The sequence below is a fragment of the Podarcis tiliguerta genome (assembly GCF_965153285.1).
Source record: "Podarcis tiliguerta genome assembly, chromosome: 2".
Classification (NCBI taxonomy): domain Eukaryota; kingdom Metazoa; phylum Chordata; class Lepidosauria; order Squamata; family Lacertidae; genus Podarcis; species Podarcis tiliguerta.
In genome coordinates, this window is record NC_139535.1 from 82,919,143 (window position 1) to 82,942,319 (window position 23,177).

Here is a 23,177-nt window from a genome sequence, read left to right on the forward strand (position 1 = left end):
CTGCAGGCATGTGTGTGAACTCTCTCTCTCTCTCTCTCTGCTCTCCTCCCATCTTAAATAAAGTGGCTTCTCAGCTGTGACAGAGCTCAGGCTTTGGAGTTGGCTTTGAAGCACCTGTGGACACTCTTCTGCTTACAAGCTCTTTCCAGCTCAGGCTCTCGCAATCCCATCACACTGTGGTCTGATGAGCGGAGGTGGCATCCAAGGAACTCCTTTAGGTCCCCTGTGCAGTGGTACCTCAGGTTAAGTACTTAATCCGTTCCAGAGGTCCGCTCTTAACCTGAAACTGTTCTTAACCTGAAGCACCACTTTAGCTAATGGGGCCTCCTGTTGCCGCCGCACCACTGGAGCATGATTTCTGTTCTTATCCTGAAGCAAAGTTCCTACCCTGAAGCACTATTTCTTGGCTAGCGGAGTCTGTAACCTGAAACGTATGTAACCTGAAGCGTATGTAACCCGAGGTACCAATGTATTGGATTATTTTAATTTCAGGAAGAATGCTTAACCTTAGCCACTGTAAATACCTACAATCTGGCATGTTTTCACTTCCCTTTCATGGGACGAAGAGTACATAGCCGTAACTAACAGAAACTCATAGGTTTTTGTCTGTTGCCCGTTGAGGTACTCGTCACATGTGAGGCATTTCCCCCTCCCCCCCCCAAAATCATTTTATTAACTCTTAGTAAAGATAGATGAGTAGATCAAATGCAGCCATCAAAAGAATGTAATTCTCTGCCAAGCCAGAGCTGTACTGACTATGTCATGTGCCTTCTTAGCCTATGCACTCTCTCCCACATACATTTTCCCCCTGCATGTGTTCACACCTCTCTCTGTCTCCTTGCCATACATAGATGCTGTCTGTGTTTCTCTCTCTCTCTCTCTCTCTCTCTCTCTCTCTCTCTCTCTCACACACACACACACGGTACCCTACCAAGAGGAAATCACCTGCTTTTGTGCAAGATGCACGAGGCTGCCTAGCAGCTGAAGCGAAAATTAATTGGCACTTATCTCAGTTTGAAAATGTGCCTTTTGTCAGAGCATGTGGCGAGCACTGAACTCCTCCTGCACAAAGCACTGTGTTTCCCTAATTGCCACTGGAGACATCAGCCTCGGGGGAAGAAGCTCTTAGAACCTGTCTTTACCACAAGTGGAGGGTTTTTGGGGGTGGGTGGGAAAGCTGGAGGGCAAATAGACATGAGGTCAATTTGAAGATTCCTGCAACAGGCAAATCTTAACAGTAGGACACCAGCCCTTAGCGTATATTCTAGAGCAATAATTGGGATGGGGAAAGGTATTGTTACCGTAGCTGTCAACTTTTCCCTTTTCTTGCAAGGAATCGTATTCGGAATAAGGGAATTTCCCTTTAAAAAAGGGAAAAGTTGACAGCTATGATTGTTACACACCACTCCAATGACCATGGTGGTGGAAGATTCCAGGGGTTCCAGGCACTTACCCAGGGTTTGTGTTTCCTTTGGAACTGAGGCACAGCGGAGACCGTGGTGTCTTTATGATCTGTGGTTTATTTTCGCACTTTTACAACCTAAGGCTTTGATGGAGGGGCTCACAGCATTAACACTCCAAGAGGGTCTTTGCGTCTCCCATGGCCACAGTCTTGGGTGCCAGTAGAAATCAGCCATGGCCCTCTGTCCCTCTGCTCCAGCTTGCTGCGTTTAACAGACTGCAACTTCTTCCTCACACCCCAGCCAAATGCAATTCTAAAAAACTCCTCTCCTTCCAACTCTAAAGCTCTACTTCAAATGCTCTTGTGTTTCTAACTAATTCTGAGTTGAGGGAGGGGCCCTTGCCATTTGCCCTCTGGCACAGAGCCACTCCCGTTGTCCCCCTAAGGCAGTGTTTCTCATACTTGTGTCCCCAGCTGTTGTTGGACTACATCTCCCAACATTCCTGACCACAGGCCCTGCTAACTAAGGCTGATGGCAGTTGTAGTCCAACAACATCTGGAGACCCAAGTTTGAGGACCACTAAAGGAAGACTTTAGTTGGTCATTTCTTCTATGGGGACATTCATCACCACATTGTCAGGACCCAGAAACATGCCAAGCCCCATGCTCTGTTCACACGTTTTGTGTCTCCTTCTCTCATGCCAACTGCATGCCTACTTCTCTGACCATGCCCTGGGTTCAGAAAGCACAGCTGCCTCAGCTGCATTCCCAGGAGAACTGCATTCAGTGCTGGCCCACCCACGAGGCAAGGAGAGGCAACTGCCTCAGGTGGCAGGATCCACAGGGGGAGCAGATGTAGATCTTTATTCCCATCTTGTTCCTGATGTAGATCTTCACTCCCCTCTTCTTCTGTGGTGGCAAGGGGGGGCCACCATTTTGCTATTCATCTCAGGTGCCACAATGCATTGGCCTGGCCCCCACCACATCATTCTTTCACATCCTTTAAATAGCCACCTCTACCCTGGGCAGATGGTAGAATTCATTAGCCATCACTGATCCTTCCCTTGGCCTGATTGCATTGGCACTCTCACAATGCGCGGCTTATTCAGGGCTTCCTTCCCAAGCTGCTAATTCAGTCTCGGAGGAAGAAAGGGGGGTGGGGTAGATACTTTCGCACCCACGTGGATTCTTCAATTGTAGAGTGGGAGCTCTGATTCCATGCAGTCACTCAGCAAGAGCTCCAGGGCTGGAGGAACCTTGAGATAAGCCTTTTAGAGAGAGAGAGTGTGTGTAAAAGCAGATGTGCTCAGCCTTTAAAAAGAAGCGGGGAGTGCTTACAACTCTGAGGCCAACAGCTTAGTTAGCCACCACACAGCCCCCACCCCTCAAAAAGGCTCCTCATCTGTTGGTAGCTTCACTACTCCAGTTACCATCTCAGCCTTTTTATTGGGCTCCTTTTTATTGGGTCTCTTCCAATCCTACCTGGAGATGCTGGGGATTCAACCTGGGGCCGTCCCCATGGATGGACCACACCAGGCAGAAGAACTGCTTTGAGAAGGTGGTACAACTGATGGTGATGATGGGCATAAGATACCATGAACAGGCTGTTTTTATTTTTTTTTAAAAAAAATAAGTATAGGCCAGATCTTAGTGTTTGTGTCTAATGGAGGGAGAGTTCAGTGTATGTACCAGCCTAAGCCACTAAAAGGTAACTTTCGATAGATACATGGACTGGAGAACCAACCATGTAATCTAGAGCATGCGGGGTGCTAGGTGTGACACACAGCTCAGGACTGGCTATAATTCTGCTGTAATGAATAACATCATTTATAAAGAGTGATTTTAAAGACTTGACACAGCTTAGGTTCTTTAGACTGGAGGCAGCTTAGCAATGTTGGTGGTCATTAAAGCAGCCACCCTGAGCCATTTCCAGGACTCAGATAGTCCGCCTACCTGTTCAGCAACTCTGAACAAAAGTAGTTATATCTAATAACTCTCTGCAGCTGTTTCTTTGTACAACAGGGAACCAAGTTTGCGAGTTGTTGTTCTTTTTGCCAGCCAAAACATATGTGACCGAAATGGAGCAAGCTGTATGAACTTAAAAGACACCAAGTCATGAACTAAACTTCCTGCTAAAACTTTCGCTCTATATTTATTCTGTGTGCTTCTGCCCCTCTCTTTGAGCGGATTCCTATCTTGTTCTCTTGAAGCATGGTTTTACTCTCAGTGGCTCTTCATTTCTGTGAGAGCGGGGAGCTTGGGCTGGCCACCTATATTCTCTTAGAGTACGGGTGAAAAACCTCATGTTGTTGGACTTGATGACTCACCATCCAGCAATGAGGGATGATGGGAATTGTAGTCCAGCAACACTAGGGAATGCTGCAGGCTCTTCATCCTTGTCCTAGAGCTGGTTGTTCTAGATTCTGATGGCTGAGAAGAAGCCATTGGGCTTTCCACCTAAAAGTGACCAGATTAAGGCCGGGCATGTTCTCTCTGTGTGGAAAATCTCTGCTTTGCTTTTCCAGACACAGTGACCTTCCTGATTCCACTGGCTCTGACAAGGCCTTTGTCTTGAGGGAAGTTCCCTGAATGGCATTGTGAAACCCATGACTGCACTTGTTCCACACACCTTTCTTTCTGGCTAGCACACAGCTTTCGCAGTTTAGTAGGTGCTTAGAAATGTGCGTAGCCCTTACGTGCTTTTTTGTGGAGCCTTGGTGTGTTGTGTGCTAGGCGCTTGGTGTGTGAAGGCAGTCCTGTTCAGGGAAGCTTTTAGTGTGTGATGTCGTATTGTGCTTTTACTGTTTTTTTGTTGGGAGCTGACCAGAGTGGCTGGGGCAACCCAGTTAGATGGGTGGCATATAAATTATTATTATTACCTGGAACCTGAGGGAAAGGAGCTGTGGAAAAAGGCCCGACTACTCAGGTGAGGAGGGATGTGGGTGGCATTGTGGGTTAAATCACAGAGCCTAGGGCTTGCCGATCAGAAGGTTGGCGGTTCAAATCCCCGTGACAGGGTGAGCTCCCGTTGCTCGGTCCCTGCTCCTGCCAACCTAGCAGTTCGAAAGCACGTCAAATTGCAAGTAGATATATAGGTACCGCTCCGGAGGGAAGGTAAACGGTGTTTCCATGTGCTGCTCTGGTTCGCCAGAAGCGGCTTAGTCATGCTGGCCACATGACCCGGAAGCTGTACGCCGGCTCCCTCTGCCAATAAAGCGAGATGAGTGCCACAACCCCAGAGTCGGCCACGACTGGACCTAATGGTCACTCAGGTGAGGTGGGTGGGGTTGCCCTGAACATGCTGGGACATATGCGTTCTCTTAGGTATTTGCACCCTGGAAATGAGCCCTGAGTGATGGTGCATAGTGGTAGCTATCATGTCAGATTAAAAAGTTAAGGGAATTTGGCTAAAGACCACCTTAAAGTTCATTTTCAGTAAGAGTCGTCATTCCAGGCCAGTAATCCCATGCAGACGCCATCTATGATCAGCCCCGCAACCTCGCTCCCACTGTGTGTGTATGCACAAGCTCACATACGCATGTAAAATGCAGGCAGGTGGGGGTGTTTGTGTTCAGCTGCAATGCGCCCAAATTACCTCTTGCTGTGTAGTAATTAGCTAGTATAACTGGCGTTATCAGCCTGGTTGTTAAAACGTGGATGGGCTGTAATTTGGTAAGCTGACTAATGCATCTTGCTGGCAGCAGCTGACATGCTGTTTGCGCACATACTTTGCATTTATATTTATTTATTTGTATTCGAATGTAGAAGCCATTGTTTGGCCAAAGCAGCTCCCAAAGCAGCATGTGACAATTACAAAGTACAATATGTGTGTATTTGTGTGATGTATTGGTAAAACAGTAAACACAATAAAACCGAGCAGCATAAAATTGAGAGGCAGAAGCAGTTGACATCAGCAATAACCAACAATCTGGGCAAGGGAGCAAATCAGCCCATGATGCAGGCCTGTTAAAACAGGATGATCTCTACCAGTTTCTTGAAAATTGACAGAGAAGAAGCTCCCAAGGGCTGGTTGCTACAACTAAGAAGGCCCTGTCCTGCGTATGCAACTCCTGAGGACCTCCATGGGCAGGTGTAATCATATGGGAACAAGCAGCAGGGACTGGGGAACCAGTAGCCCTCCAGATGTCACTGGACTCCAACTCCCATCAGCCCCAGTCAGCATGGTCAATGGCCAAAGATGATGGGAGTTGTAGTCCAACAGCATATGGAAGGCCATAGGTAAGGCACCTCTGTTTTAGAGCTTTAAAAGTGATAAGCAGCTCAGAAACAAACTGGCAGCCAGTGCTGGCCCTCAGCAGTGGCCTGCTAACAGCATTCTGCACCACCTGCAGTATCCAAATGCCTTTCAAAGGCGGCAGCCATGTGTAAAAGTGTATAACGATAGACTCCAAGGAACAGAATGATAATTGAAAGGCAAGGGGATAAACAATGTGCTGTTGTGCGGAGTAGTAAGCCCCAAGGGCAGGGAGTTGCACAGGAAAGATGGTATCCTGATACCACACCTCACTTTGATGGGAACTAGCACACAGAGCTGTAGTAAAGATCAAGCCTTCAGTTCTTTTTACTGGAGGATTTTGACCATTTCAGGCAACAGCTTGTGATGTACTAATGGATACTTGTCTCTCCACTCAGCCTGTGCCATCTGTTTCATCATTATAACAAATATACTGCTTATTAGGGCTGGGCGACAACTGGTTTTCAATATTGTGATATATCACCAGCTAAACATCGAAATATACTGACATATCACGATATCTGAAATAAGGAAGGCACCACTCAGAGGTGAGCAGGACAATGTCCTGGCAAATGCTACTACATAAGGGTATAAAACTGATAACTGATGATATTATCAATCACCTCATGGACACTATCAGCAGCATGCAAGCCAAAATGCATCCCAATAGGACTTTTGGCTTTGGGCTTGGCTACCAAATGGTGGTATTCAGGGCAAGCCAGCGTATGGTGGTGAGTCATAGTGAATACACATAATCTGGGACTGCCAGACTGCCAGCAGACCTGCTAGGCGACAGAAGTGGTAGCAGCCTGGTGACGGCAGAATCAACAATGGCAGGGAAAGGGCAGCAGCAGCGGCAGCAGCCTGGCAGCAGTGGCACAATAATCAGCAGCCTGCGAAGCCTCGCCACAAGAGTGGGCAGCAGCAGAAGTCACAGCCGCCTGCGAAGCCTTGTCGTGGTGGTGATTGTGCCATTGCCATGAGGCCTTGCGGGTTGTTGCTGCTACTGCCGACACATACCGCAGTCATGGTAAGCTGTTTCTGCCACTGATGCTTCTCCACCCCCGTCCCATGTTTCTGATCTGGATTGGTCCACCATGCTGGCTCTTGGTGGAAGAAAACTCTTGTGAGCCTTGCACTCAAGGGCAAACCATGCGATTGAAAGGTGTTATGTAGTTTGGCTCTGACTGTGACAGAGTAAACACAATAGGGAGTGAGCAAGCCAAAGGAGCCTTGGGACCAAGATTTTGTTGACATCTATTAGTTAAGAAACCCAAACAGGTAGACAGTCCTGGAGACCCATTGGGGTCTGAGAAGGCTAGGCATCCCTTGTCTCTTAGTGGGTGCATTTGTATTTTCAAACCTTTAATATTTAGGATCACCATAGCATGCAAAGCTGGTGGTTAAGTTTCTAAGATTGGGGCCATGCCCCATGAATCAGCAGGCAAGATCAGGAGTTATTTTATTAAAGCAGGGATGAAACTAGGCTCATTTTCACCCTGGTCAAAGACCCAGTTTCGCTCCCTCCCAAGTGTATTTGCATACACACAGACTGGTGCCCCTTTGGAGGCTTCACCCAGGGCAAAAAACCTGGACCCCCCCCCCCCCCGAAGCTCAGCTCTGATTAGAGGCTGTTTATTTGGAAGTGGAATGACAAACAGGCAAGATGAAATAAGTACCATAATCGCAAAGTCAGAGGTGTACCTAGGGGTTGGCAAAACCAGCCCCTACCAGGGATGCAGGCCCAGGGGGTGGGGCACAAAAACCACCTGTCAGGTATTGGAGTCGTCTCATGACATCTGGAGTGCCACCACTGGCTCAGAAACCCAGTTGCTGCTTTGCCCACAGAAGGAATCTCCAGCAGGAAAAGCCGCTGCTGCTGCAGGAGGAACAGAAAGTGGCCATTGGAGTGGCTTGCAGGCAGAGAGGCATGTTCCTCCTGTCCAGGCAACCTTGCCTGCTTCTTAGATTTTTCCCCCGGGGGTCTGTGTCCCACCAATATAGCTCCTTGCTGAGGGTGCAAGGGACCCTAGGTACACCTCTGCACAAAGTATTATAGCTGACTTAAACTGCCTTAAGCTAAAGGTGTTATGCAATTTCAAGAAGGAAAGGACACTCCGTCTTGTTCCAGGAATGGAACAATTGTTATGGGCCCGTGGCCAGGCAGTAACCCAACCCCTTCTCACCTACGCACCTGTAGCTCGGTTGCGTTGGATGTGGGTCAAGCTGACGGGAAGACAGAAAGTCCCCTTTGAAAGGGAGCAAACACAAAGTGGCATTCAGCAGTGACCTCCCGTAATTGTGCAATTTTGGGCTAATCTTGGCTAAACTCCCAAAGGTTGTTTTGGAGATTGTATCTCCAGGCAAAGCTTTGTTAAGCATACAAAAGTCAGTTTCATAAGTTGTCACCAGCCACTGTATTCTTGCAACCCAAAGTTGTATTTAAGCAATAAAATGAAGCAAGACATAACTGCCCTGTGGTATAAGGGGCATCCATGAGACTTAATTCAACAGGGGATGTACAGTGGTACCTCGGGTTACATACGCTTCAGGTTACATATGCTTCAGGTTACAGACTCCGCTAACCCAGAAATAGTACCTTGGGTTAAGAACTTTGCTTCAGGATGAGAACAGAAATTGTGCTCCGGCGGTGCGGCAGCAGCAAGAGGCCCCATTAGCTAAAGTGGTGCTTCAGGTTAAGAACAGTTTCAGGTTAAGAACGGGCCTCCAGAACAAATTAAGTACAGTGGTACCTTGGGTTACATACGCTTCAGGTTACATATGCTTCAGGTTACAGACTCCGCTAACCCAGAAATAGTGCTTCAGGTTAAGAACTTTGCTTCAGGATAAGAATAGACATCGTGCTCCGGTGGTGCAGCAGCAGCAGGAGGCCCCATTAGCTAAAGTGGTGCTTCAGGTTAAGAACAGTTTCAGGTTAAGAACGGGCCTCCAGAACAAATTAAGTACAGTGGTACCTTGGGCTACATACGCTTCAGGTTACATATGCTTCAGGTTACAGACTCCGCTAACCCAGAAATAGTGCTTCAGGTTAAGAACTTTGCTTCAGGATAAGAACAGACATCGTGCTCCGGCGGCGCAGCAGCAGCAGGAGGCCCCATTAGCTAAAGTCGTGCTTCAGGTTAAGAACAGTTTCAGGTTAAGTATGGACCTCTGGAACAAATTAAGTACTTAACCCGAGGTACCACTGTATTTAAGGGTCTCAGTAAGTGACAGGAGCGAGCCAGCAGGAAACTACATTGAGCAAATTGGAGTTAACTCTTTACTATAAAGAAAGAAAGAAAAGCATTTGCACAGGATGTCAGGCCTACTGCGCAGAGCAACTCTTCTCTGGCAGGTCTTGTCCCCATGAAGCAGTTGTGGAGACTGAAGGTCCCCAAGTCCCCACAGCTGCCTAAGTCCCCTTCTCTCCAGGGTTTTCCCCAAGCACTCTGACACTGCCTGCATGAAGCTAACTTCTCCTCTGCCCTCTTTATGCCTCTTCTGGTTCTGGGAGACCATGGGGGAGGGGAGCTTGTTGCATCAGGAGAGGGAGACACCTGTGTATCTTCAACAGCCAGATTCATCCCTCCTCTCCTATTTGAGCTTTTGCCTCTGATTCTGGACTTCTCTCTCCACCTCCTCCCTCACTAATCCCTGTTACCTCTGCAGCCTCAGACAGCTTCTCCCAGTCTTCACCCTCTGACCACTCATCGTTATCCCACCACCAGTCCCCTGGCTCTGAGCCGCCTTCCCTTGAGGGTTTCCCAGCTGGCTCCTCCAGCCAGTCTGTGACAGCAAGTGTCTATTCCCTGGTCAGAAGGGAACACTTTAAGGTGCGGAAACCCTCCGCATTCAGTTGTGTGAGCTCCCAATTTGCAGTCTGGAGTGGTACACCCTGGCTTGACATAGTCAGAACTAGGAAGAAAATGTATCAAATTCAGATGCAAAATTGAAGCCATGTCCAGATATTGTGAATTGAAGCCATGTCCAGATATTGTGAAGTTCCAGATCCAGCCAGATAAGTACTGTATTATGTATTAAACATTGACTCAGTATGAGGCAGTTTCCTATGTTCCTGTGAATGGGGAGGGAGGAGGAAAAAATAATCCCAGGCAGCAGTATTTTAAATTATAGTTCTTATAATGACCAGGTGGGGTGGAAACAATTCAGGAAGTCTGCTGGAACAGCTGCTGTTAGGCAACAGCTGACAGAGAGCTAAAGCCAGCTGATCTCTCAACGGAAGTGACACAGCTCCTCTCTGTGCTTACCTGCCTAGACCTTAAAAAAGTTGGACATGATTTGCTTTCTGTTCAGGTGCCAGGGTGTTCCTGTTTTTGAGTCATCTCTGGACCGGCTCAAGTGACAGCACTCTTTGGTTCTGAGGTGACCGTTGTAGAAGACGCCTCTTGGGTAGATGTCGGTGTGACTTGCCTCTCTGCAGTGTAAGGTCTTCTGCATGCTGTAGTGACTCGGGTGGTGGTGGATCTGCCATCTGTACTCTGGCATTGTTGCATCTTAGCTGGATGGGGCAGGATGGCGGTGGGGTTGGGAGTGTGGGTGGGCTCCATTGGCACATCTGCAGAGCTCCAAATGTGCTCCACCCAAATAAGCATTAAGCAGTTGGGAGGGTGGCTGCACCCACCCTGTATAGCTAGTGGGCATTGCCTCCTGTGGCTGCCATACTCAGCCAAGTTTCATCTCTTGAATTCTCCCTTAGGAGAAAGTTCTTCTTACGCAATGTAGGCCATGCGCCCTTAAGAGTATGGCACCTTGCACATTAATTTTCCTGATAGTCCTTTGGAATAAGTCCCCTCTACTCAGGTCTCATGAGAACCAATATTAGGTCAACAGTGTTCAAGCTACCAACCTTCTGAGAAGCCTTACCACAGTGAGATGCATCTACAGCAGCGGTTCTCAACCTGTGGGTCCCCAGATGTTGTTGGACTAAAACTCCCATCATACCTGAGCTCTGGCCTTGCAAGCTATGGGTGATGGGAGTTGTAGTTCAACAACATCTGGGATCTCACAGGTTGAGAAAGGCTGATCTAGAGGGACCCTTTGCATTGCATAAAGTGTGAGATGCAGTCCAGAATCATACTGTTCTCATGGGCCTCATTGTTTACTTGCATGAATTTTACTCTGCAGCACACCCAACACCCTCTTCTGCTTCTTTGCATGACAAGGGGGATTTGATAGGAGCAAGAGATCTTTCAAATACATTGTCCAGAATTGTGAACTTTTGCTTGGAGGATCCCCTAATAATAATATTCCAAAGAACATAACCATTAGGTTTTTCTTTAATTTTTAAAAATGTTTACTTCACTTTATCAATAATAAAAAAACTCATATTGTGTGGCTAACAGCATGATTTGAAAGATGGCAAAGCATTCATTAAAATACAGAATAGATAACTGAGTTCTTGCACTTCTCTTTGAGCCAATGTGTCACCATGTTAGGAGATCAACTCCCATTTTAGGGAAATCTCCTTGCTTCCTAGAGTCTGGGCACTATTACCCTCCTATTCTGTTGTTCTTCCTTGCATATCAAGAGAAATTCTCTCCTTTGCTTTCGGGGGGGGGGGGGGGACAATTTTCCAGACAGGGCAAATGGTTTGATTAATAGCATCATGAATTCTTTTCCTTCCATCCTGCTACGTTTGAGAAATCCATTAAAATGTTAAATCTCCTTTGTCTTAATAGGAGGGGGCAGGTGCGGGCAGCCTTGCTTCCTGAGCCGTGAGGTCACTGAGGCCCAATTCAGATTACTATTACAGTCCAGCAGCGGCTGCTGAAAAAGCCTGCTTGCATGCTCAGAGCACCGTGTCACAGCAAGCGGCAGCCGCGCAGATCTCCCAGATTGTACAGTGACTTCCCATGCTGGTAGCACTTAGATTAGTGTGTTTGTGTAAGCCCCAGGCAGAAGTGTCACTGGCATATGCTTCCATTGCAAAATGGAGCCTTGACTATGCAGAAACAGTTTGTTGGAAACAATAGCCGCAGAACAATGGTAATGTAGCAAGGGCGGGGGACCTGCTCTCCCAGAAGCCAGTGGCTAATGGTTGATGGGAATGTTGGTCCATCCACATGGAAGGCTATAGTATAGGATTCCACTGACTGGTCCTAGACTCGGGTGGCAAAAGTTGCTTGCATGCTTCGGCTTAGTATACATTCTACTAAGAATAGGGCTTGACCAGGTGTCCCTTTCTGGTCCCTAGGGAGATCAACCTGCCTGCTTTATTTGCAGATTTTTTTTTATTCCTTTGTTGTCACACTGCGTGCAACAAAATGTGTTTGTCCTGTTCTGGGACTGGCAGGTGCTGGCTCAGCCTGCTTCTCCCTGATTTAATGAGGAGAGAGTGAAAGATTCCCAAACACCTTGAAGCTGGTAATTGAGCTTTTGCACCCTCTTCTCTCATCCAAACAACTTCACAGAGCAGGACAAAAAAATGTGTATGTTTATGAAAACCCATCAAAACAGAACCCTGCCAGAATTCTCTCTTTTTTTTTAATGCCTGTTAGCAAACATGGTCACCTAAACAACTCTCTCTGTTCCCCCTTTTAGACATGATTTTGCTGCTGAAAGGGAGTGGGAGATGTGAAAAAGTGAGAGAAATGTGGTGGTGATGGAAGGGCAGGGAAAGAAGGTGGGAGGAAAGCAGGGACAACGAGCTGGAAGAACCCACATTTTAAAACGGTGTTAAGAAGGCAGAACTATGATGGCGGGTTTGGCTGAGTGTCCATTGGGAGAATGTTTGTTTTGGGAGGTGTTTTCAGCGGCAGGTGGAATGTCCAACAAGATCTGGAGGGGGAGTGAAGGCTCCCCTGTCCTGTAACTCAACCTTGCTCTCTTATTTTCTCTGCAGCTTCCATCTGGGCAGGAAGAGGGCTCCACCAATGCGAGTGCTCAGTCAACCGCCCAGCCACTAAAGGGCCAGAGCTTTGTGCAGAACCACTTCCAGGCACAATACAGGTAAAAAGGAACCAAGTGCTACTCAAAATGCATTCCGGCATTTTGTTACTTCCAAAAATGGCCAAGAATTGTGTGCAAATCCATGTTTCAGAGCACCTCCAAGGCAGAACATGTGGGAGATGCTGCAGGCAGGCCAAAGTCCTGGAGGACCTGAGTTTAAGCAAATGGGCATAATAGCTGACTAGCAGAAAGTGCAGGGTGAGCGAGAAACAGTGATTTAGCTTGGACATACCAGATCTGACTTGCCTCCTTCTCAGCTGCTTGCAACAGCAACTGTGACAGTGTAGCACTCACAAATACTGCATCAGTGGGTTAGGTTTGTAGATAACCAGGTGACTGATTCTGAACTCCCTGCACCACTGTGGTATTACTCTCTTCCTTTCTTCGTCTGGGCTGCGCAAAAAATTGTAGGGACATGATTGGACTGCAAGTGCACCTTTGCACCCATGCAACTGCATGCACCCCTGCTGCAGATCGTGACTTCAACAGCAAGTGTCCCCCTTTCAGAAGAAGTGTCCCCCTTTCCTTGCATCACCCCAGTGCAGACGGAGAGTCTGCTGAATCGTGGAATGGAACAGAACGTGGCACGGCTCTGTCCCCCTTTGCGTGGCCGGGGTGACTCGCCTTAGCACAGTCTTGCAGGCCTAGCAGCTCCCAACTCTTTCAGCCACCCTGAGCTGGATGCAGGCCGAGGGAAGCATCGCAGCCGTGCTTTCCTTAGAATGCACGCACATGCATGAGGCTCCTGCTGCTGACACTGCTGTTTTGCGTCTCTGGCGGTGGGATGAAAGAGCTGGGAGCAGAGTGAAGTTTGAAGCTCCCGGTGTGAGGCTGCTCTCGAAGATAAGGCATTAATGACTAGCGCTTGCCAGAGCTTTCCATTGTAAGTCTCTCTCCCCCCACCCCACTGTGCAATGAATAGGGTGAGCCCTTGCTCTAGGCCACAGCAGGAGCAGGGACACAGCAGCCAAGCAAGCAGACGAGGCTCCCACATTTGTCTTCCAATCATCAGAATTTAGTGGAAGCCAGTGCTGGACTTACCTCCACCTTTCCCAACATCTCAAGGGCATTGGCATCTCTTTCCCAAAGAAGGGTTGTGTGAACAGAAAGAGAACATGTGGATGTGTTAGCTGAGCATGCTGCCATCCAGACAGGTGTCACTCAATTCCAAAACTTAGCACATCTGTAGGGGTTTCTTCCCATTTCACTTGCTCAGTCCCTTCCTCTGGGTTCTGCGCAGCAGGTGTCCTGTGGGCAACTTCCACATCAGTGCTTCCCCCTACAACTAGCCAGCCAAAAGGGCATTGTTGTAGTTGGGATGGGGAGCGGGGCACACACTCTGCTTCTTATATGGGTGGCTAAAAGGAGCCAGGATTTGCGATCAAGTTTTTTTTTTCTTCTGACCTGCGAATAAAATCTGAGCTTTTCCTTTGAGGAATGCAGTGCCCTATCCTTTCCCCCGTGTGGTCTTTCCATCTTCTTGAGAAGGGATGGCAAGGAACCTGAAGGCACAGGGCTTCTGGATCACTTCTAGAGGATTAGAGGTCTTTGGCACGTTTGCACTTGTTAATCTTTAAGGCACCACAACACCCATTGTAGTTGCTTCTTCTGTTTCTACTCTGAATGGCAGAGTAGAAAACAAAACTCCAAGCCCTGGAATCTGGAATTCTAGCCAACTCAGCCAACTGTGAACTTGACTTGCTTCAAAAACTTGGGCTCAATTTGAATTAGCTATATTATTCCCACTGCTGTGGCCCAGATGCCCAGTCAGGCCAGCAGAGGTCCTGCAAGCAAGGTACGTATCTGTGAATTTACAAAATATCCAGGAGCAGTTTCTGAATTTCTGAGTGTTTATTAAGAAATTTGGAGACACTGTTGCAACAGACATTTCAGTCACACTCATGCTTTATCGTGTGGCTGCTGAACATGCATAGGTTTGGAGATAACAAATTCTGCCCCTGATCTACATGCATTCATTCAAGGAGAGCCCTGTCTATATTGCTTCTTCTGATCTGTGCACATTCTGCAGCCATGGAGCCTTGAACAGGTATATTGTGGTGGGCTCCAAATGTGATAATTGCTAAATCTGAATTCGACTTTGCCCTGTTACAAACTACAGGCGGAAATAAGCATTGTGCTAATATGATCATTCCATCAGTGTGAGCATTTCTGCTTGTCCAATGGAATGATTTTACACACACACACACACACCTGTGTTGCTCTTAACCCCCCAGAGTGGATTTTGGGTGGAGAGGAGGAATCCACATTGTACTAGTGGGTGTCTTTGCACTGGTTTCTGCCCCTATGTTTTTCTGGGTAGTATTCAGAAAAGCAAAAGTGCACATAAAAGTGTTGAATAAGTCAGGACAGAACAGAGATACGAAGATTGTTTTGCTGCTTTTCCTCTAAGCTGCTGAGTCGGTTTTCCATAAGAGGAACTGAGCTAAATGAGACCAAAGGTTCATCTACTCTAGTAACCCACTTCTCACAATGATGAACGAGATGCCTCTGGGATGTGCACCAGTTGGACATTGTTCTCACCTGCTTCTGGTCCCTAGTAATTGGCATTCAGTGATACCCTGTCTCTGAATGCAGACATTCCACAAAACTATTATTGCTCCTATCCACTGATAATTATTGAATTCATTCATGAATTTATTTAATTTTTAAAAGTCATCTACAAGATGAATAGAGACCTAGTGCCCTCTAGATGTTGTTGGACTCCAACTCACATCAACCCCAGCCCGTCTGGCCAATGGTCAGGGATGATGGAAGCTGTAGTCTAACAACATCTGGAGGGCTAAAGGTTCCCCATCCCTGATCTAGCCTGTTGCACTCACCAGTTGCATGGCCACACATTCTTTAATTATTTTTGCATCGTGTGAAGAAGCGCTTTCACTTGTGTATCCTGGTTATCTCTCATGTTTTTCTGTGTTTGCTTGTTAAGCCTATTTGTTCTGCAGCACATAGAATTCTATGTGTTTGGATATTTTCTTGCCAACAAAATCCCATTGTTTCCAGGAGAACTAGACATACACATCCAGTCTTTATTTGGAGAAACTCCAATGAGGTAGGAAGAGAAACAGCTATGATGCTGTTATCTAGTACCTGTGATAGGATCAACAGCTGCTATCACAGCATGACCAAAACTGGAGCAGCTGCTGTTAGCTAGCACCACAGATCTTCAGGCCAGTATTTTCCTTTGAGTATTGTGCAGTGCTGCCAGAGCTTGTGTGAAAATATGGAAACATATCCTGGCTTGGCTCCAGTTTTATGAGTTTTGAAGTGCATCAGCTGGGCTTTTTGGTCCATAGAATAAGGCTTGGTCATCCCTATTCCCGAACCACATCTGCATTGCTTTGTTATATTTGGAGAACAGAAGAAGTGCCTTAAAACAACCAGCAAGCAGAAAGTGAGTTTTGGAAAGGTTAAGAGTCTTTTGAGATGAGTTGTGCTTAGAAAATAAGGAAATCTCAGATGCTGGCAAAATCTTCATGGAATTAGATTGATGACACCTGGACTTGTCCTCTGTGCGGCACGCAAGCTGGTGGAGCCAGTGACACTTGTGGAGCCAGAATGAAGCTGACAGCTGTTAACCAAAAAGGCTGCTGCATTAAGGGGCCGGAGCATGTCAAACAGGCTTTAGTGGAGTAAAGTGGCTTAGAGATTGCAAAGTTAAATTTATTCCAGTGCATGTGGACCTCTACAGCTTGTGCTTAGAGGACCTTATGTAGGGAGAGAACTAAATGAAGCAAGTTTTCTCAGTGGTGCATTCTGGAGGGTGGCCTCAGTTGAACTCCACGCCGTATGCCAAAAAAACCTTGGAAGTCTGTGTCTACAGCAATGGGTGCCACTTCAGGGGCAAAAGCAATCATTATGGGAGATTCCCCCCCTGCCAATGGAACTGGAGCAAAGTCAGATGCTCCATCTGTCTGAGTGGCCCATCCATTATTGCTGGTTCTACCTGTCACTTAGTCGGCAAACCACCCATCACCAGATCTGCAGAATGCCTTGTGTTAGTTGGGGCCACAGATTGCGCTGTCCAAGGTGGTTTCCGTTGCATTTTAAAATCTGGGCAAGTGTCATCTGGCAGAGGATAAAGTGTGTCACATTTGATCACGTGACTTGTGTTAAAACTCTCGTTCAGTGGTGGACGACCCAAAAGTGATCTTCCTCATAAAGATATCTCAGGGGGAAGGAAATGAAGGCTACATCTGTTTGCGTGTTGCCTGTTCAAGAGATCCAGTTCTGCATACAGTGTTGGGGTGAGTGGAAGAGCTCATCTCATCACAGACCGAACAGTTCTTGGGTGTGTGAGTGATTGTGTGGCCCACTGTAATGTGTATTTTTGCCTAGTTGGCGAGTGACTTCTATTTATTTAAATAATATAATCTGCCCCTTCGTAAAATATATCACGCAAAAATATAAAATCCGTAGAAGTATGCGTGAAACATAATCCAAAGCATGAATAGATATTGGTTGGTTAAAAAGAGAAATGCAGATTGTGAAGGACTGTCTAAATAATACCGTTTTCACATTCCAGGAATGGTTCTTGCCAAACCTCTACTGCTAAGGAGCTCCACAGAGTAGACATCTGTATTCCCCCACAGATCCTGGCAATGCACAAACCTTCCCTCCCTTCCCTCATAGTGACAGATATTTTGCTAATAAATGGATATTAACTAGTTCACTTGTCACACCCTCAGCCCACCAGAGGTGTTCTCAGGGCTGCTGACACCCTGCTACAGTGGCACCTTGCAGCTATTGCTTCCTATGAGGTGGGGAATTTGCATTAACCCCATTCCCCATTCTGGAGGAGCAGAGGTGGGAGATAGGAGAGGCCAGGCCCCCAATCCCCCATGTTCATTCCCAAGTCTCAGGCTTGCACTGCTTTGCTCCGCCGTGTGACATTGCAGCCATCTCCATGGCAACTCGTTGTAGTGTTTGAAAGGGTGGCTGGCGTGGTGGTAGCTAGGCAAACGCCGCCGCAGGGGCACACGCTAGGCTCCAGGAAGCCACTTTTTCGGCACCTTACTTTCCCCAGCTGATATCCATGCAAGCAAGCATTTCCACCTGGAAATGCGCTCAGAGAAAAAGGCACCCTCACCCCACCCTGCGTTGCTTTGCATGCCACACACCACTTCCCAGCTTGCATCCTGTGAACAAAAACAGCCTTTCCGGCAGGAAATTGAAATGGCCCCGTGTGACAGAACTGGCCCCTTCCTGAGCTCTGGAGAAGTCTCATTTTGGCGGGCTTTATTTCCTAGCATGAGCCATCACAAAAACTAATAGAAGTACAGGGCAGTTGCTCTACGTGGGGTTCTGCCTGTGCGGTGTGTATATATACACCATGGTTTTGTGTGTGCTCTGCAAGGAGCATTAAATTCAGTAGCCTGAGATTTGCAGAGGGTGGGTGGGTGGGGGCAGGTCTGTAGCCCTTATGGCAATGAAGGTGAGTTTAATTATTTTTGTGGGCAATGGTTGGTGTAATCTCAGAAGCCAGGGAGACAGGTTGGTGTGCGAGGGAAGGACAGGCAGCTAGGAAGCAACAGGGTGTCATTACTCTTTATATCTTCATGCCCTTCCATGTGCCAAGTGGAGCTGAACAATTATTGCGGAAGAGAAATGAAAAAAAATTATCGGTTTCCAAAATTGAAAGAAGTTTAGGTTTTCATTAAAAATAAAAAGGAGCGCCCGGGACTCCTTAAATAGTCAACACAATTGCACCCTCGGTTAGCCGAGGCTCTGTTGTTTTGCTCCGGACCACATCATAAAAAATTGCTACAAATCTGTTCTCTGATAGCGCCTACATGTGGTGGTTGTAATTTCCAGGGTATCTGAGGCAGTTTAAAGATTCCATCCACCTTCTGCAGTGAAGCAGAAGAAGAGCTTTAGATCTCTCCTCGCTGAGCCAGCCTCCCCCACACCCAGCCTAACCCTATGTGCCCCCCCAAAGGCCCCTTTCCCATCCTGCTGGTTGGCAGAGAGAGACACGCCAGGCATGCCAAGCGGCTCTCCACTCCCCAATTAATCCCTTTCCCATTAATGCTTATTAAAAAGGGCTGCTTTCATTTTCAGCCTGCCAACTTCAGATCTGTGCGTCAAAGCCTGTCTATATGCAAACGATCTATTAATGGTGCAGTGCTGCTCCGCTCTGAGCTGGCTGGTGGAGGAATGGAAAAAGTAGGGCTCGGAGTTTGGCTTGACTTTAATTTAGGACGCAAGTGTGTGTGCGCGTTTGGGGGTGGAGGACGCGAGAGCTCGGGAGGTGAACTGGCTATTTCCATTAAATATATATAATATCCCTGCGGAGCTTGGAGAGAGTACTTCTTCAAAACTTGGTACCTGAGCGGGAATGGCAGCAGGTGGGAGATTGAGTTTGCCAGGGTTTCTTATTCATGCATGGTCTTTGGGTGGGGGGTGGGGGGGAGAAGCCACAGCGCCATTGATAGCCATCTTGTATTCTGGCACTGTGATCAGGGAAGGTAAAGAGAGCCCCACTGGATCACTGCAAAGTTCCTCCTAGCACAGAGTCCTCTTTCCCACAGTGCTCAGCCAGATGCTTCTGCGCAGCCCAGATACAAAGGGAACAACCCTCTTCTGTTCTTTGACCTCCCTCCCCCACCCCGCCGCCCGCCCAGCAACTGCCTCTGAGCTTGGGGTTGAGCTATTACGGTCAATAGTCACTGACAGACCGATTCCCCCTCTGCGAATTTGTCTAATCCTCTTTTGAAGACATCTAAGGTAGCGCCCGTCCCCACATCTTTCTGGTGGCAAATTCCATTAGCTGTGTGAAAAAAGTACTTTCTTTTGTCCGTCCTGAATTTACCCCTTCATCAGAATCGTTGTGTGATCGCAAGTTCTACTATTATGGCAGAAGGAGGGGGAGGAGATGGATCTCTCTCCCTCTCTGTTTCTCTTTCCGTGCATAATTTTGTAAACCTCAGTGCCATTCCCCCCTTCAGGCATTTTCTAAACGAATCCCTCCCCCAATACTTCAGCCTTTCTTCCGTGGGAAATGTTTTCCGGCTCCCCGATATTGAGGCCTTTCCTTAAATGTGTGTGTGAGAGAGAACTTGGAGTCCTACTGCAATCGGAGACATCCATTCCCCCCTTTGATCTTATCCGCCAGGACTCTTCTTACAGCTAAGCTATGGAATTTGCTATCACACGGTGTAATGATGGCTGCTGCCTTTGACAGCATTAAAAGGGGATTAAGCACATTCATTGGGATAAGGCTATCTTGATGGTTATGTGTTAACTCCAGGATCAGAGACACCATGCCTCTGACATGCTGGGAATCGCAAGTGAGGAAAGTGCTATTGCACTCAGGTTCTGCTTGTAAGCTTCCCATAGGAATCTGGTAGGTCACTGTTGAGAACATTAGTGGACCAGATGGGCCTTTGGCCTGATTCAGTGGGGCTTTCCTTATAGAATCATAGAATTACAGAGTCGGCAGGGACCACAAAGCCCATCTAGTCCAACCCTGTGCAATGCAGGAATCCCCCCCCCCCACAGCATGGGCTCGAACCCATAACCCTGAGATCCTGAGATTATGATTATCTACTGACTGAGCTGTGTTCCTCATTAATTAAATGATGATGTGGTGATGATGATATAGGAGGCCAAATAGTGCACCAGATGTCAAATTCTGGAGTGAGGGGAGGTGGTCTGCTTCTCCTGATGGTTTCACCTTGGCAAAGTCAGACTGCTAGTGCATGCAGTGTGGTTGTGTGAAATTGAGTGGGAGCAAAAGAATGCAGATAAAAATAGGACTCTGTGTCTTTTAAAATAATATTTCAAGGGTAGCTGCAAAGAAGGAGATAGGGCAAGCTTTAAGTACTGAGCAAAGCGGCTCCTGCTACACAATACCTGACTCCCCACCCCTCCATAATAAAACCAGCTTCCTAGAGGGCAGATTCAAATGTAAATGATGGTGGTAGTGGGGGTTAGACTGTCTCCCAGTGCTGTGCCCTTGATCCAAATCTTTCCTTCTCCCCTGCAACACCTTATAACAAAGAAAAATCCATTGGCCAATCTGATCTCCTGTCACATTTAGTTTGGCCATTAGTCTCGAGATGTTGGCTGCAGTTTCTCGATGTGGGGAGGCCAAGCATTCAAACACCTTCTCCGTTTTTGTTCCTTCACAGGTACAAGAGCTGAGCCTTGTACATGTATCTGCTAGAACTCTGTTTAGTGCAATGGATTGGGCTACCATGCCAAATCCTATGTTGTGTAATGCACGGTGCCTCCATGCCTACAAATGCATGTCCAAAGGGGTTGTTTTGGTACACATTTAGCAAAACTGTGCTACAGAAAAGCAGATGCAGTAGTGCTTTTGGGTGGCATGATATGATGAAGGGTGTTACCTGCGTCCTTCTGAAAGCGCACCTGTATATTTAAGTGAGACTGCACCACTGATGAAAAAGGGACTTATCTGAAGTACCGGTATTCACGTAGGTGAAGATAACTTTCTATTATTAGGGAGTAGCTGATTGTTTTCCTTTCTAGAATGGATTCAGCCCTGCATGTTGAGTCTAACCCTCACTTCTTCCTTTTGGGGAATCTTTTATTTTTATGTCACATACTGGAGCCTGAACTCCCAGGTAATCTTGTTAGGTGCAATCCCATTAACTGGCTAGGACTTGCACCACTGAGCCAATCTCATTAAAAGCTGGTCTCACTTCTGATGATTGGCTCTGTTCACTGCTGAGGAAATAAGTCAGCGTCTGGTGGAATGGGCTAGCCCTGCTAGGTGGAGGGCTACTTCTGGAAAACGCACTCTTTACTGCTGAATTGGAGCAAACAGCACAAATTGCCGTTTGTTCTGATTCAGCATTAAAGAACAGTTTTCTTGGGGAAAGCAGTGGGGCAAAAAATAACCACTCTGACTTTGAGCTTTAAAGGGTGGGCCTGTGCCTAGAAAGAGCAGGGATAAGCCCTGCTTGCAGTATTTTAGCTTTGGTCTTTTATCTGTTCTTTGAAACCAAGGGTATGTATTGATATGCATCGAAGGGATTGCTTTAGTCAGCCAGAAATCATCTTGGTGAAGCACAGAATGTCTCCATCACAGAAACGGATCCGGCGCTATGAGGCTACAAACAAGTGTCAGGAAGAGACACTATGCTGGATGAACAAAATACGATTTGGTTATTACAGTGAACTCAGTGTTGGATGTGAGCTGAGGGGTCAGCTTTGTTTTCCAGCATGTGTGTAAAACATGTTCCCACCCCAGGGCAACTATGGGAGAGAAAAGTTTCAGCGATAAGATCTTCGAAATATTTTGTAGTATCTACCCTGTAGATAAAAGAATCGCCGGTTGTGGCATGGAACTGGTCACAGTGACATAGAGGATGAGCATGAGTGTAGTAACCAAAAATGTTGTTGCCTGGGGGACAGGGAAGACTGTATTCATTTATGGCAAGTCAATTTGCAGGGATACAAATTTAGAACTATTAACTGTCTGATCTTAAGCTCCTCAAAGTGACTTCAGTATCCTGCTGCTTTTGATAATACTCATAGACTGGGTGCAGATCTTCCTTGTGGTCATTCTTCTGTGGGGAGTCTGCTGACTCAACCCTCTTTTTGTAGAACAAGGGGCCCCCTGAACAGCCCTTTGGCTGGAGCAATGCAACTGTACCTGTGAAATTAAAATGGTAAATCTAAACAAATTTACTGGGAAGCAAGTCTCATGGAACTCAGCAGTGTTTATTTCCAAATTGTTAACGGGCAAATTTGACAAGGGGTGACCTCCTAGGACCTTAGTTATTCTGCATTCCACAAGTTCTCCTTTTAAGCCTTGAGGCCAGATATGAGCTTCAGACTCCTAGAATACAAAATGTGAGGTCAGCCCTACATTTTCAATGGTGAAGTTATCCCTTGACGTGGGATCTAACAATGTTTCACCCCCTCCCTTTCTAGGTCCTCCTTGACTTGCCCTCACTGCCTAAAGCAGAGCAACACCTTTGATCCTTTCCTGTGCATCTCATTGCCCATCCCTTTGCGCCAGACCAGGTATGTGAGCCAAGTACCCACACTTTCTCTCCCAGATCCTAACTAGGGAAATGACAAATCAGCCTAAACAGGTCTGTGTCTCTTCTGCATGCATTGACCCATAACTCCCTTGCACCCCACTTCTGCATGGATCTGTGATTTCAAAGAAAAGCTGCATGAAAATTCACATTTTAATATTTGTTTTAAAATGTATTTTGACATTTATTTCCTTTCAAAATGTGCATGCATTTTGATATGTTCTTGATCCGCAAACTGCATCAGAATGCACCAGGAAATGTGAAAAAACAGTGGATAACTCTGTGATCATATGTGTGCCTACTCAGAAGTGAGTCCCTTGAGCTTACTCCCATGGAAGTGAGTTCAGGACTGCAGCCTGAGTTCATACATTAGTCTGGGAGGGGGAGGATTATCAGGTCAGCTCCTAGTGAAATTAGCAAGAACAGAATTGCTCAGGCATCCCTGGTCCAGCCTCTCTGACTAGTAGTAAAGATCAGTGAAGTGGCCTGCTATTCCCCCCCCAGGCAGATTTCTTCATCA

At 47.1% G+C, this 23,177-nt stretch overlaps 1 protein-coding gene across 2 annotated transcripts in view; it reads left to right on the forward strand.

Annotated features, from left to right (window-relative positions):
- USP43 (ubiquitin specific peptidase 43) overlaps positions 1-23,177 on the forward strand; it is a 92,795-nt gene that overhangs the window by 29,839 nt on the left and 39,779 nt on the right. For both annotated transcript variants that reach the window (XM_083429774.1, XM_083429775.1), the window contains 2 exons: positions 12,520-12,626; positions 22,548-22,640. In XM_083429774.1, the coding sequence (XP_083285900.1) occupies positions 12,520-12,626; positions 22,548-22,640 (200 nt within the window). The remainder of the gene's footprint in view (positions 1-12,519; positions 12,627-22,547; positions 22,641-23,177) is intronic.